The following is a 16,144-nucleotide window of genomic DNA, read 5'->3' as shown; positions in this document are numbered from 1 at the left end:
ACCAAAATGTGTAATTTATTCGGAAATGGGCTTTTAGATAACATTTGGTTATCAACATAACATAAGGGCCGAGAATGAAAAGCCCAAACCCAAACAGTTCGATGAAATTAAACTGACGTGGACGGATGCTGCTTCCTTAGTGGCTGATTTTCCAGTCTGATGTGAACACTCTAAGAAGGCTTGTTATCTCCCTTTTAGTATAGTACTTGATGGGTCTGGTGGTGGTTTATAATTTTAGATCGTTTAGATTTGGTAGTGTAATATAGGATTTAAATTTTAAAAACTAAATAATATACTGAAAATAAATCTCTGATTAATACTCTAAAATAATGAATCTGGGAAGATATTATATAATTATAATGTAAATATAGTATAAAATAAAAGTGAGGTATATTTTCATTTAATTATACTAATCTATTAAAACATAGTTCTATTTAAATTTTGCCATGGCATGTTTTAAGTTTGGACTCATTGAACAATGTTATGATTAAAAATAAGACCACACTTTACATTTAATCTTAAAATGATGCATTCCGTATCAATATGATAATATCCATTAATTCATAGTCATTCGATTCCTTCTTTTACTATTCGTAACTTAATTTTGAAATCAGAAACCCTAATTTCACTTTCTGGGTTGTGTAGTCAAAAAAGAAGAAGAGATATCTCAATTCTTGGATCAAACTAGAGATCGCAGTCTATTCTGCTGGAAGCTCCTGCAAATACATGACGGTTCATGGTAAAATCATGGCTGGGAACAAAACCAAAAATCAAAATTTTTTTAAAGAGTCTCGAGAAGATTGAAGGAGAAGGACACTTCTTTCAATGGCGACCAAAGTTTATATAGTGCGTCGATTAAGAGTAGGATGGTCTCAAATCCAAATCAGAGGAATGAATCGATGAGTAACAGAAGGAAAGACAGGCCAAGAAGGCGGAGTGTTGGATCTGATGAGAGTAGGTTTCGTTGACAAATGTGGTTGTATCCGGTACCACTAGCCGGTTTTGTATTGTTTGATGATTTTTGAGTTGATGATTAGTGTTGTTTGCTCAGGTCATGCTAGGATTTAGGAAGAAGATGAAAAAAGCTCATATCCAAAAAGCAGACGATTCTCCCATTTATGCCTTCTTTGATTGTCGTTGCAAGAGCTACTAAGCGTCTCTAATGATTAACTTTGAAACTAGCACAAGAGATTAGGACATGTGCTGCTTCTGTTAATGGTGTCGATACCAACTCTGGCAGGTTAGCAAGTGCTCACTTTACTGGTTTTTCCATGAAGCATATCTGACAATTCTAGGTTACAATGAGACACAAAAACTGACCATGAAATATTTGAAACAGAATAGGAGTCGAAGTTAGAAACAAGTTCTTATGTCTGACTGAAAGAGGGAATACATTTCCATATTTTTATTTAGTGGTGAATGTCTTTTATCTGCCACCATTGTTTAGCTATGTGATAATCTTTTGAGGTTTTTTAACACTATTTATCTCACTGATGCATGCTTTGAGCAGCCTTAAATTTTACTTGCATCCTCTCAAGGAAATAAAAAGACATTCATACTGGACATCAAGCTAAGGGTCTGTTCTTGACAGGTACCAGACACGCTCCAAGAAGATGTGCTCTCTAAAATTAGTGCACTGCCAAAGAGTGATGCTCCTCTTATCACCCCGACGACCTTGCCGAGGCTGATGGGTTTGTCTTTGGCTTCCCAACAAGGTTTGGTATGATGTCTTCTCAGTTGAAGGCATTCTTGGATGCAACTGGTGGCCTCTAGAGGACTCAACAACTTGCTGGTAAGCCAGCCGGAATCTTCTACAGCATCGGGTCTCAAGGTGGTGGTCAAGAAACCACCGCATAAGTTTCTTTTCTCAATCCAAAAGAACACTTCATTTTGTTGTTGTCATTGATTTCGGACAATTTTTTGGTAATCTTTGTAAGCAGAAGTGAAAATTATCTTTTGAATTTGAACTAACTCTATTTTTATAAATCTTGATTTCTCGCCAGTTAAGAGAACATAAGAACCTTTTTTCATTTTTTACTTATAAACATAAAAATCAAGATATATGTTTACAACTACATGTTTGGTTACTCATGGCATTTATAGAATATGATGAGTTGGTTTTTTGTCACTTTTTTTTAACTCATTTTTTAGTTATTGGATGAAGAACAAAAAAATCAGAATGATCAAAAGTTAACTTATTTGTCTGAGCAAGATAATAAATTAATAACACTATCATACCAAATCTATTAACCCTTTTGCTTGAGTCCGACAAAATATCAAGAAAATAAAACCAAATATTGCCCATATAAGTGCGTAAATATTTTCTCAAAACTGTTAAAAATAGAGCTACCTAAATCATAATAAAGATCAGAAATTCCATATCCTTATTTAGATCCGCGCATTTGAATTGAATTAGAATAACCGAATAGTTCCTATACTTTAAGTCGAAAATCAAAAACCGTAATCAAACAGGAATCAAACGGAAAATTAAAAAATACAATTTGGAAATGAACCAAAAGTTGAACGCCCATGCATAAACTTATTGGCAATTAGAACACAAAAAAACATGTTAATAAATTTGTCGACAAAAAAAAAATACCGCACCCTTTTTTGAAAAAAAGAACACAAAAAAGCGTGGGTACTATTCTAGTTTCCAAAAATTAAGTGAAACTCGCTGACTGTATTTTGAAAATAACATCTATTATCACTAAGGCTATTTTATTATATAGTTTAGATATTTTTAAAAAGAAAATATGTTAATAAAAACACACACAAACTTACTAATCAAATTAGTAAATTTATTCATATATAATCACCATAACATATGTTTGTTGTATAATTTTTAGTCGACTTATTGAGATAAATAAAAAATTACTTTCTAACACTTAAATGTAAATATAATTTATATTTTATCAATTTAGTTAATAACTTAATTTTCATTTTATTTTTTTTAAACTAAAATTTATATATTTTTACATACTAAAATTTATACATTTAAATATATATATATGTATATATAAAAATATTAAGATAAACATTATCATAAATATGATATAAATAAATAAGATAAATATTATCATAAATATGATACAAATAAACAAATTTTACTTTTTATAATTTTAATTTAAAAAATCTAGAAATAAAAATTGATAAGCTACAGAAATATAACTTATGAAAGTGATTTATATTTATACTAAAAAGCTAAAAAAAATATTTAAAATACGAAAATTTCTCGAGAGAGAAAGAAACATTTGAATTTTCCCTTTGAAATGATATATTCTTTTAAATTTATAATCTCCTAGATTTTTTTTGTTATGAATGATCTTAATGTGACTGAAAGTTAAATCAAACAAATGCTACCAACAGCAAACCACAAGTCTATTCAATGAAATATAGAGGGTTTGGAAGAAATCCCAAATCCGATAAATCAAAGCGAATCTGATCCAAAAATTGTAACGAATCTGAACCGAAACTTGTTAAAGATTCAAACTTGGTTTCTAGAAAATTGGAATCAAACTCCGATCTGAACCGAAATATCTTGAATATCTGAATCGTTCAGAATCAGATTTTTTATACTTAAATATATTAGTTATTCTCAGAACTAATATCCAAAAATATTTTAAAATATATAATATATTTTGAAATTGACCAAAATACTTTAAAATATATACAAATAGTCAAAATTAAATATAAAAATTGCTAAACAATACCAAAATGCCAAAAGTATTTAGAATATCTATTGATTTTCCTAGGCCTGGGCATTTTAACCTGGACCCGAAGACCGGTCCAGAACTGGTCCAAAAATACCCGACCCGAAACCGACCCGAAAGTTTACAAGTATCTTTTGGGTCTAAATTTCTTTTATGATTAATTTAAAAATTTCGGAAGATTGGTTTAATAGAACATAAGTTGTTTGGTTTACTTATAGTAGAGTAGATTATTGGTCTAATTTAAGTTGTCTGCTTTTAATTTAATTGTGTAATATAATTAATTGTAATTAATTCAATATGGTCCATAAATTATGTAACACCATAACAAATTTGAAACCGTCCTAAACTTAAATGATAATTTCAATGGTACATAAATTTAGGACTCTATTTTAATAGAATAGATGAGATCGAATTATTTGGAAAGAAAATATAAGGGCAATTCTCTTATATATACATTTTCTATGTTTTTGTCACAAAATAGCAAAGAAGAAAGAAAATGACCAAAATAATTCATTTAAGAGGGCAAAAGACTTTTATACCGTAAATATATAAAAATAAAAGAAAATATATTTTTTATAGTTTCAGATTATATGTTTTCAGATTCGAAATTTTATTATAATTTTTTTTGGAAATTTTTTTTTTGAAACTTTTTTTTATAATTCGAAAATACTTTTTGAAACTATTTTCAAATATTATTTTCAATTTTTTTAGTATTTATTTTTTATTTTATAAAATTTTAAACTTTATTCCCAAAATTTCACCACTTAACTCTTAACCTTAAGGTTTGGATTAATTAACTCTAGGAGTAAAAATGTAAATTAATCTCTTTAATGAAACATTCTGATCATTTTTTCTTGTGTGCTATATTTGTGACAAAAAAAAATTTTAGTGTTATCTTAGGGAATTTCTCTAAATATAATGGTTTAAATTAGTTTAAAAAAAAGAAAAGAAATGTAAAAAATTACTAGAATATAGGTAAATAATGTTTTTTACTTGAGGTTTAGTAGATTACTAGATGTTGATTCGCGCTTTGAAAGCGTTGAATTTTTTCTTTTACCAAATTGGATTTGAAAATAATATAGCAATGTTACTTTAAATAGTATTTTGAAGAACGAAACGAAGCTGATTAGCCAGATCAGAACAATTGTTCTCTTAGTTAACTAGAATCCAAATTGAACTAATAATCAGATTTTGATTAAACCATACAAACCGGTAATAAACGTTGTGACGATACTGATCAGCCATAACATCTAGTTCGACCAAAAAAAAACATAGTTGGTTTAATTAGGATATATAAATAATGTGAAAAAATAAAAATTTAGTTGTACTGCTTACATAAATACTTTGAAGTTTTTTTACTAAAGGACCTATGTAGTGTTTTGAAACTCGACCAAGATCCGCAGCCGAACCGGTAAACCCGGTGATCCAATATGTAATCCGGTTTAGATTTTAGAAAAAAAACATTATTTAAAAATCTGGTAAGGCCCCTAAAAAAATTTAAACCTGAAATCTGGTTTGCCGTTGAACCTGTGGTTGACCTAATAGATAACTTTTATTTATTTTTAATGTATATTTAATTAATTTATCAAAATATGATTTGTGTTCTAAATAAGAAGTTGTTTTGGATTTAAATTTAAGCTTTTTATTCACATTAAACATTTAACTACTTATGGATTTTAAGTCTTGAATTTTTTTATTGAATGTTACAAAAAATTTAAATATTTTAAATAATTTTTTGATATTTTGTATGTGAAATGAAAATAAAAATAAGATAACAAATTTAAGTATTTTTATATATATTTTAAAAACATAAAATATATCATATATTTTTAATATGTAATATATTATATACGTAAATTAATTTATTTATTAACATGTTGTTCATTCGTGGTCGATTTAATAACCCAGTGATTCGAAAAGTTGTCCAATTTCGTGTCCAGATCAGACTTTAAAATATTAGACCTCTGATTTAAAAGACACGTTATTTTCTATATTTTCCATATTCAATTTTATTTATAAACAGTTAATTTTCTTTATATCTGCAGTGGATCTTCTGGGTCGGGTCGGTCCATTCACTGGTGCTGCTCTGTACTATCAGATAGTCATCAGAGCCATTCCTTGCACGTCCAAGACATAAGTCTTCCCACATATTCTTTGATCATCATCAAGCTACAAAGTGTATCAATATTTTATTCTATGTGCATTCCTCTTAGTAATCTCATGCCTCTTGTGTGCTTCTACCTTATTATGGCACTGGAGTTCGATCTTGTAATATTGTATACATAATTTATCATGTACCAGTGGAATTGTATCTTTTTACGTTGTATCATTGTACACGTGCAGGTAATTATGTCAATGGAACTACATCTGTGTGCCTTTCGAAAAAAAAAAACTATATCTTTGTTAGCCAACATTTTGTTATGGTATAAGCTCAGAATCTTGTTTGTATATCCTTGAGATGATACGGAACTGGACAAATAGGTATGCTAACACTGTCGAAACTATAAATATAATCGAACTTTTTTTTTTGTAAAATGTGTTGTAAGTATTAGAGATATGTTGGGCCGGAAGATATGTATCTTACGGACCAAGTCTGTGAAGCCCGTGAAACCCATGAAGACTCTTAAGACTAAAAGGAAAGACTTGAAGATCAAGTTAATTTCAAGATATTCTTAGCATATTTACATTAAGTGTTTAGGAAAGTTAGCATTATCTATTGTTAACATTATGTTAATGTTAACCATATATATATATACATCTTGTATTCTTTTATTGAACACAACACAATAATATATCATATTTTATTATACTTTACATGGTATCAGAGCAGTCGATCTTTCTGGATCAAAATTAAAGCTTCTGCATTAATAATGGTAATCATCGGTGGTGTTGACGAAGACGGAGACGATCAAGATGACGATGACGACGACGTGGAGCTGTCATGAAATCTTTCTTTTCTTTAATTTTCTATTTTGTTTTTGGGTTTGACTTTTACCTTAAAGTTTCTGTTTTTGGTTTTTATATTATTTCAGATTATTTTCTTATGGTTTGGTCTAGGGATTATTGAGAGATGTTTGAGAAAGAAAAAAAAAAGTTATTAGGTCAAAAGATTGGGTTTTCACTTTTCACGGTTGTTTATTTTTTTTGGTTTGAGATTTTCTAAAATTTAGAATTTCTCAGAGTTTATGTCAAGTTGTTTTTCCATAGTTTGGGATTTCTGGTTATAGTTTAACCATTACGTGGGAGTTCTAGTTGAACGCTCATGTTTTTTAGGTCTGTTTTAGTCCAAGTTACGGACTGTCCAAGTTAAGGACGATTGTTTGTGGAGCTGCAGTTGCATCCACGAGATGTATTCCCATTGTCAAGACCAAAGAAGAGTTGAAGTTTTCATCTCCTTTGTCTAAAGTTGAAGTCTATTCCCGGAGGAACCTACTGGCTTGTGTTCCTCGACATAGTGTCCACGACATACGTGGTCTGCTTTGTGATTGCAGATTTGCGTGTTGCATCCCACGTTTATCGTGCGGGGGAGTATTAGAGATATGTTGGACCGGAAGATATGTATCTTACGGACCAAGCCTGTGAAGCCCGTGAAACCCATGAAGACTCTTAAGAGTAAAAGGAAAGACTTGAAGATCAAGTTAATCTCAAGATATTCTTAGCATATTTACATTAAGTGTTTAGGAAAGTTAGCATTATCTATTATTAACATTATGTTAATGTTAACCATATATATATACATCTTGTATTCTTTTATTGAACACCACAATAATATATCATATTCTATTGTAAAGTAAGCTACTTAATACTTTCTAGAAATTAAGAGAAAATCTGATACACCTTGAGTGATTCAAGGTTGGAAATGCAGAGTGTATGTCAGGCTTGTAAAGAAAGACTTAATTTTTTTACTCTGTCATGCAAATAGTAAGGAACATCGTTAGAAGCCACTCAATTCCGTACTTTTCATTAGGTTCTAATTCTAGTAGGTTCATGCATTAAGTTCTTGTTCTTTGAGCTTAAGCTCTCAATGTTCAAATGATTTGTTATTGTTCCATATTTTAGAGTTTCAGTAACAGAACCAAGAAACCTATCTAGTTAGGTTTTCAAATGTTTGATGCATCAACTGAAATAAAATAAAGAAAAACTCAATGCATCCAGATCTCAGGTTATTAATAAAACATCTTCAATGCTTGCATCTCTCTGTGTGTGTGTTTGTGCTGATTCTAAGTTACTTACTCTGTTTGGTTAGGCGGGACATTTTGTTGCATTGGCTATGGTATTGCGTGCTAGACCTGATTCTTTGGTTGAGGTTTTGCCCTCACTGAGGGATAAGCACATGTTTCAAGGACCCGACAAGCTTCCCCTTATTGTTTGGATGATGGCTCAGGTTCGTCTCCTTATGTGTATTCTCTTTCCCCCACCAAGTTTGTGTTTTTTTTTTTGTTTTCTTTTTGTGAACTGTTAAATATGTGTGGACAGGCCTCCCGAGGTGATCTATGTCTTGGCTTGTATTCATGGGCACATAACTTGCTACCGCTACTTAGTAATAACAAGTGCTGCCCTCAGTCATTGGATCTCGTCCTTCAGTTCGCTGAGTAGTGAGTCACTTAGTGTTTTTCTTCTCTATTGATCTCCTCTTCACGGCTGTGTAAATAAATATTCTCATCTTGTTTTACCATTCACTTTTCATTTCAGCATGTTGTCTCGTCCGGAGGCTCTCGCTATACTTGTAAACAGAGGTGGTGTTATGGAAGGACAGCGGCTGGTTCCACCTCCTTCACTTGAGATCTTGCTGCGCCTCACATTCCCTGCTCCATCTGCACGACTAAACCTTGATGAGTTTGTCAACTCTGACCTTGAGCATGGTCGCCGGTATGTATGCGCACAGACGACTACAGAGAGGTTCGAAACAATATATCCCTTGCTGAAGGACGTGGCTCTTGCACCAGAGAGGGCAGGAAGAGGAAGATATGCCATGAAACGTATACTCAGCTTTGCTTTGACCTTAGCTGGAGAAGAAGGTAACTTCTTCAATCCTTGTCTCCTCTTTTTTTTCTCCTCCAAATTGATCTCTAATGTGTTCCCGTATGTTACAGGGAATCCTGTTGTTTTAGCCAAGGAAGCCACCTCAATCGCTATCAGGGTCCTGTCAGAAAACGTGTACTGCTTTGACCACTGGGACAAAATTTATGTGGATAATCCAGAAGCAAGTGTTGCGCTTCTCAAGAAGCTTGTAGACGACAATCAGTTCCTCAGGCTGACAACATCACCAAGTGATACTCTCACTGTCCATCAAACTATGGAGAGCTTCAGGCGTAAGGTAAATCCATCTCTCTTTACTCTTCTTGCTGATTTGTAAGCTGTATTTTCCATCTCTGACCTCACCACCTGCCCATGTTATGTCTTTAGAACAAAAGAGCTATGGCTGAAGGAGGATCCAATCGTTCTCTTTACAAAGAAGCTGACAAGTACTGCATACTGATCTCGTGGAGAATCTCCCGTGGAGATGATGGAGGCTTCAGATTGACACCCATTAATGTTTTGGTTCTAGCTGCTGTCGGAGCTTCTGTGGGAGCTGCTGTAGGAGCTGCTACTTTCGGAGCTGCTACTGTCGGAGCTGTAGGCGTTGCTGTCGGAGCTCTCGGCGCTACTGTCGGAGCTGCTGCTGTCGGAGCTCTTATTGCATCATTCCACTAGCGTAGTCACAAAGTTGCAGTGCGCACACAAAAAAAAAAAAGTTATAAAGAGTTTGCTAGCCGGGCAGAGGTGCACCAAATATGAATTTGCGGCGAATCTTCATCATGAGTCCGTGTAGATATCTTTTGATGTTCTTCTTCTAATACTTAGAACCACATATCTCATGCAAGATGTGCTGATGGCAAGATCTTATGAATGCTTTTGAGATATTCATATTTTGTTTAGTACTTCACACACCCAGACTCGGAAACAAAAAGCCTCCATAGAGTCCAATTTTACTGCAAATGTAAATCCATCAATAAGGGACTTCAAAAATTGGCAGATATATAAGTATTGATAACACTTTAAGAAACAACTGTCTTTATATTTTTTAAAAAGTTATTTGGAAAGAAATTATTATAGGTAACATCTAAAGCTTTCAATAATGGCATCACTACAATATTCATAACAATATGTGTGTATGTATTTGGAAAAACGCCATTTAAATCTTAAACTTACCAAAATAAGTCAAAAAAGCTTGAACTTTCGGTTAAGCCCAAATAATCCCAAACTTTTAAAAAAATTTCACAATAATCCCAAACTTATGTTGACTGTACTTTTTTAAACATGTCAAAAGTCAAACGTTAATTTATGTTAAACTTCGGTTGGTTAATTAAACTGTGCGTTTTGCTCTATCATTAAAAACATAAATCCGAGTTTTCTCTACTTCTTCATGGACTATGCAAATACATAATTCCTAAAAAAATACTTTTCACCATGGGATCAACTTCAAGAAAAGTTGAACTTCATGTATCAAAAAATACTCTTCACCATGTCAAGGACATGACAAACGTCAATTTATGTTAAACTTCCGTTAGTTAATTAAACTGTGCGGTTTGCTCTATCATTAAAAACATAAACCCGTGTCTTCTCTACTTCTTCATGGACTCTGCAAATACATAATTCCTAAAGAAAAAGCTTTTTTCTGATCGACGATTTTTATTTTCATATTATTTATACATATTGTAAAAGCTTTATCAAACTATAGCCAGAAGCTTGTCATGTCCTTGATACATGAGCTTCTCCCTCAGTATCATCAACAAATGTAACATGGCAGAGAGATGGAAAGTACAAGTGAATGGCAGGTAAAACTAGTCACAAGCGCATGAAAACTATGCACTTGTCTTTATTAGGCTTCTGTCGCGCCCAAGGGCTCGGACCATACTTGTAGATGGAGCTCTTAGAGAACGAGATCCGCTGATTCCATTTACTTCATTTGAGATCTTGGTGCGTCTCGCATTCCCCGCTCTATCTGCAAGAGTAGAGGTAAAAGTTTATTTATAAAAAAAAAGAAACTAAACCTTAAATGATGACTGCTACAGAAAGGGTTGAGGCTATATATCCCTTGCTGAAGGACGTGGCTCTTTCACCAGGAGGAAGCGACCTGGTGAAACAGATGTTCACTTTTGCCTTGAGATCAGCTAGAAAGGGTATTGTTACAGGACATCCTGTTTTAGCCGAGGAAGCTACATCAATCGCTGTCTGGTGGGTGTGTGATGGAAAGCGTGGACTGCTTTGAGGACTGGGACATTGTCTATAGGGAGAATCTAGAAGCTAGTGTTGCTCTTCTTAAAATGCTGCTAGGCCAAAGGAGGGTTTTCCTCAGGCTATCAAAATCACCAAGCGATACTCTCACTGTCAATCAAACTATGGAGAGCTTCAGGCGTAAGGTAATCCATCTCTCTTTACTCTTCTTGCTGATTTGTAAGCTGTATTTTCCATCTCTGACCTCACCTGCTAGGGGTAGGCAATGTACCCTATATCCGAAATGGCACCCGAACTCGACCCGAGAAATCCGAACCGAAATCCAAACCGAATTAGCAAAATACCCGAATAGATATTAAGTTTGGAGAGAAAAGATATCCGAATCCAAACGGGTAATACCCGAACCCGAGTCGATATCCGAAGATATCCGAACATATGTATATTTACCCTTATTTTTCTAGTTTACATCTCTCATTTTATTTAAAATATTTATATTGATGTTACACATACTTTAAGATCATATCTATTACTATAAAGAAAAGGGAACTCTCTTCTCCTCTTGCCAGCACAACAAATAGATCAAGAAACTTGTTACACGTGTCCCATCATCTTACGAACGCTGCGTTTCATTAACTTACTTCCGTGATATACGTGGGCTTGGTTGTGTGTTGTTAGGGCTCCCTAATGTCTTCAAGTACCCAGCCCGTTACCGTGAAACACTGAGACACTTCATCCGCACTGTTTTGGAATTTAGGGTTCATCACAATCTTGGATCTCTGCCATCAGAGAATCTGAGATGCAGAGGTCGTCGTTACGATTCCGTTTGTTAGGGTTTCGATCACTTCCTTTCGCCTTCAGTATAAAAAGGTATGATTTCCTCCTCTAATAACCATCCTCTCTCTCTCCTTCGAGGGTTTCTCTGAGATTCTAATCTAGGTGTTGTTGTGCAGAATTTAACTGTTTATGTATCTGACCGGAGCATTCAGAGCTAGATACGGCAGTGTTGGGCCGTTCCACGAAACAACTGGTCTTGAGTCGCTTCATCTCTGCGGAGGCATTTTCGGAAACTAACTATGCTAACTCCCGAGAAATCCGGTGGTTTTACATTGTTTCTTGATCTTCCACCTACACAAGCAGTGAGCTTCTCCATTTCTCTGATTCCTCATCGTCGTTTCTTCAATCTCTGGCCGGTAACGGAATCCGTTTAAATATCTCCCCACCGCCGCTTCTGGACATTGGCTTTTCCTTCTAATTCAGCCATCTTGGAGCGAGCAGATAGCTCCTCGGTACTACGTACGCGCCACTGAGAAGCTTGCAGACGATGAAGAAGCCGAGATGCTCTTTGTGGCGTTTTCTGAGTTTGAAGAGCGATGCAAGGAGCCGGAACGTGCTAGGTTTATCTACAAGTTTGCTCTTGATCATATTCCTACAGGGAGGGCTAAGGATTTGTATAAAAAATTTGTGGCATTTTATAAACAGTGTGGTGATAAGGATGGGATGCCACTTCTGGGAAGAGGAGGTTTCAGTATGAAAATGAAGTGAGGAAGAACCCTTTGAACTATGATTCTTGGTTTGATTACGTTAAGCTTGAAGAAACTATGGGGAACAAAGATAGGATAAAGGAGATCTATGAGAGGGTTATTGTTAATATTTCACCTGCTGAAGAGAAATAATACTGACAAAAATACATTTTTCTCTGGTAAGTTTATTCTTTTTCAGTTTGGTTTTGGCAATAATGCATAATCGATTTAGCTTGAATTGGAATGTTGCCTTCTTATGTAGTTATGTGAATCATGCTTTGAATAAGAAGGTTAAGTTTTTAAACTGAGTTGTTAGAGTTTGATCATGATTTGATTTGCATAAGTAGTTTCTTCAACAGTGAAAGCTATTGGTGTTTGTCTTTATTAGCTTATTTGGTTCTGCGATTTTGACAATAATGCAGACGTGAATTTTAAAATAAACATACTGAATATATAAATTATAATATTTTTTTCTTGGATTTTTCAATTGTTTACATTGATATCTTCTCACAGTTGGTCAATTCTCATGAGCATATAATATAAAACATAAATTGTACTATTGTTGTAAATGTGAGGTAATTTCGTAACTCACGGTTTAATTGAGTACGTGTGGGGCATGTCACTAGAGCGAGATGGAGAGCAACGGAGCAAGCGCCGGAGAGCGACAGAACGAGTGGAGTTGAGCTGATGGACCATGTGACATGCAGATCAAGGACAGCCATGGAACAAGTGGCGGAGAGTGTGACGAGAGATAGCAAAGGCAATTCTTACATTATCACATGGGAGGTCGATAGGCTCTCGGACATGGTGAGTTTATAAGAGCTGCAATTTTTTTGTTTTGTTTTAGTACGAAAAGGGGGATGAAGGATTGTAATTTAAGTTGATTTTTTTTTGAAAAAATTAGGTTCGAAGTTTCTGTAAATGGAGGGATGGAAGTCGCGGTGGAGTCTGACCTGACTGCATAGCTTCTCATGAGGCTGTTGTTCAAATTCGGTGGCATTACAGCAGACGGGAAAGCTAGAGTACAACGATAACGCAGAGGTTAATGTTTTATCTCCTTCATTCTGCATCTGTCTGCATGGTCTATTTTTACACAATAAGAATGTCAACAACAGTGGTGAACGATATGCATCATGTATGTATGACTAATCAGCTATGAGGCTTTCGGGTGAGTTGCAGTGATATGATATGTGACTTTAGTAGATATACATTAGGATTCTGTTAAAGGGATGATACTAGATGATGAGTATGTACTCATGAGATCTGCTAATATCAACCAAATATCATTGGCCGGTACAAAAGATACAGAAATAGCAATGGGTGCATATCAACCCCATCATACATGGACTAACAAGGGAAGACACCCACGTGGCCAGGTTTGCCTTCTTTCTATCATCATCATCATATATACCGTAACAAAACTTCAAAAGTTAGATTGAGATATGCTAAAGAAGCTGTGTTTCTGGTGGTTGTAAAGTAAATAGAAGTATAGACTCGAATCTGCTTGGAAGAATAATAACATATTAACTGAGAGGCATTTTGATCTCTCTATCTATCCGCAGGTGTATGGGTACAGAATGTCACTATGAACAGATCATTTAGGCAAAACAGGAGATGAGTTCGTGGAGCCTGCTGATCTAGAATGCGTGAATAACTTTCGCTGAAGGAAACTGGAAAAGTTTCATAACTTCGGAATTCTCGGAGCTGCAAGATCACTTCATTAAATATCCTCTACAAGTAGACAGTGAAGCTAAAGTGAGCTCACTTCCAGATTACGACAGCTTCCCAGATGTTGGTGGTAAGATCACTGGAGTTCATTCAATGGCTCACCCTGATACTCTAGCCATGTAATGTTACATGGTTCGTTTCGATTCTGAAGAAAAAGAAGCTGAGAGAGTGTTGTGTGATTTGTGTACATTTAACTGTACATGCTCTGTGTTTCTTATTTTTCTCAAGTAATAAAGAAACTGTAATATAATTCCACATGGATGTAATTTGAGGTTTCAGTTCAGATTTATTAAACCCAAAACAAAGATTCAATATCAAATCTACATTTTAATTCTGTTTCTAACGATATTCTCCGGTATTCAAACTTAAATGCAACGATAATTAAACCAAACCAAGCGAGAGAAACTTACTTGCGACATACTATTAAAAAAAATGGATTGTTTATGGAATGCACTGTAAGAAACGTGAGACTTGCCACATGCAATTAATTATACGCGTAGCAAAATTTGTTTAGTTCATCTGTAGACGAAGGAGAGAAACTAATTAGTAAAAACAAATCCCTAACTCTCCCCGGTCTGGATTGCAACATCAGAGTTGTCTACGCGTTTCTTTGGCGATGGTAAGCTTACAGTATCCTATCTATCAATCAGTATTATACTCTTTCGAGAATTACAATCAAGTAGAAGAAAAAAATGATTATGCAACAGCAGAGGTTTTACCAACAAAAAAAGGAGAATATCAGAAATTATAAACCAATGTGCAAAAATTATATGAAGACAAAAGGTATCAAATAAAAATAAAACAACCAATTCTACTCTGAAAACTAAAAACAAAATTTGTTTAATAACCTTAATCAGTTTGGATGATATGGTTACTTTGATAAAGTAATAATAAAATGTGTATATTCTTAAATAATCAATTTTCAGTATTATGTTATTTAACTAACTTCAGAAAAAAAAATTAAGTTGATTCATTTTTCACATTATCTAAATCATGAATAGGTTTAAAAACGTATAAAAGAAAATAAAAATATCAACAGATTAATATATATATATATAAGAATGAAAGCAATTCTTGATTTATAAATTGAATTTCAACTGTAATTACAAGTATTTTACTTACTTTTTAGAAAAGGTGTAATCTTATCATGCTAATACAACATATGCGAAACTAAAAAAAAATAGTTAGACATATGCGAAGATAATTTAAAATCTGTTCTCATTATAAAAACATTACAAAAAGGTAGATAATAACTAAAGTAATATTATGTAATAAAATATATTGACAACAAATACAAAAAGAAAAAAAAAAGATAAAATAAGCAAACATCAAACAACAAATCATATAAGAATAAAAACAAGATCACAAGTCAAGTAAATCCCGCCCGTAGGGCGGGCTACCACTAGTAGTATATATATAATTGTGAAGAAAATAATTTGATATTTATTTGAAATGCATGTCAAACTTTTTGTTTCATGTAAGTTACATCCAAAGTTTAAAAGCATAGCCAAATTAATATTTTTATTTTTGAAATATTATCTCCAAATCTATTAATCGTTCAATCTATAAAAAATAGAAAAATAAGTTAAGTAAAATATATATTTTTAAATACAAGAAACTTAAAAAATGAAAAATTTATTTTTATTTCTTTTAAAATCTAAATATCCGAACCCGATCCAAACTAACCGAATCCGAACTAAAAATACCCGAACCCAACCCGAAGTACAGAAATATCCGAACGGGTTCTACATCCCTATACCGAAATACCCGAAAATCCGAAGTACCCAACCCGAACCCGAACAGGTACCCGAACGTCCACCCCTATCACCTGCCCATGTTATGTCTTTAGAACAAAAGAGCTATCGCTAAAGGAGGAGCTAATTGTTCTCTTTACAAAGAAGCTGACAATTACTGCACACTGATCTCGAAGAGTCTCTCAAGTGGCAAGAGTCTCTCAAGTGGCTGCTT

The 16,144-nt window shown here is 33.8% G+C and overlaps 1 protein-coding gene and 2 long non-coding RNA genes across 4 annotated transcripts; all 3 read left to right on the top strand.

Moving 5' to 3' along the window:
• The first annotated feature begins 554 nt into the window (after positions 1-554).
• LOC108825456 (uncharacterized) lies at positions 555-2,033 on the top strand. The gene is made up of 3 exons (XR_001945245.2): positions 555-954; positions 1,052-1,240; positions 1,592-2,033. It is a non-coding gene; the product is annotated as an uncharacterized LOC108825456 (long non-coding RNA).
• A 4,547-nt stretch (positions 2,034-6,580) lies between these two features.
• LOC108824535 (uncharacterized) lies at positions 6,581-9,636 on the top strand. The gene is made up of 8 exons (XM_018597967.2): positions 6,581-6,648; positions 6,995-7,115; positions 7,202-7,297; positions 7,957-8,094; positions 8,187-8,305; positions 8,403-8,728; positions 8,804-9,027; positions 9,117-9,636. Exons 1-8 carry the CDS (start codon positions 6,581-6,583, stop codon positions 9,402-9,404), a joined length of 1,380 nt encoding a protein of 459 aa, XP_018453469.2. The 3' UTR covers positions 9,405-9,636.
• A 1,979-nt stretch (positions 9,637-11,615) lies between these two features.
• LOC108860117 (uncharacterized) lies at positions 11,616-14,495 on the top strand. 2 transcript variants are annotated; one of them, XR_008938878.1, is made up of 6 exons: positions 11,616-11,795; positions 11,879-12,322; positions 12,408-12,627; positions 13,075-13,255; positions 13,353-13,824; positions 14,011-14,495. It is a non-coding gene; the product is annotated as an uncharacterized LOC108860117 (long non-coding RNA). The 2 variants fall into 2 exon arrangements; XR_008938877.1 differs by having other exon boundaries at positions 11,617-11,795; positions 11,879-12,627.
• Positions 14,496-16,144: the final 1,649 nt, after the last annotated feature.

Source organism: Raphanus sativus, chromosome 9 (assembly GCF_000801105.2).
Source record: "Raphanus sativus cultivar WK10039 chromosome 9, ASM80110v3, whole genome shotgun sequence".
In the NCBI taxonomy this organism is placed as follows: Eukaryota; Viridiplantae; Streptophyta; class Magnoliopsida; order Brassicales; family Brassicaceae; genus Raphanus; species Raphanus sativus.
This window is presented reverse-complemented; position numbering and strand designations above follow the sequence as displayed.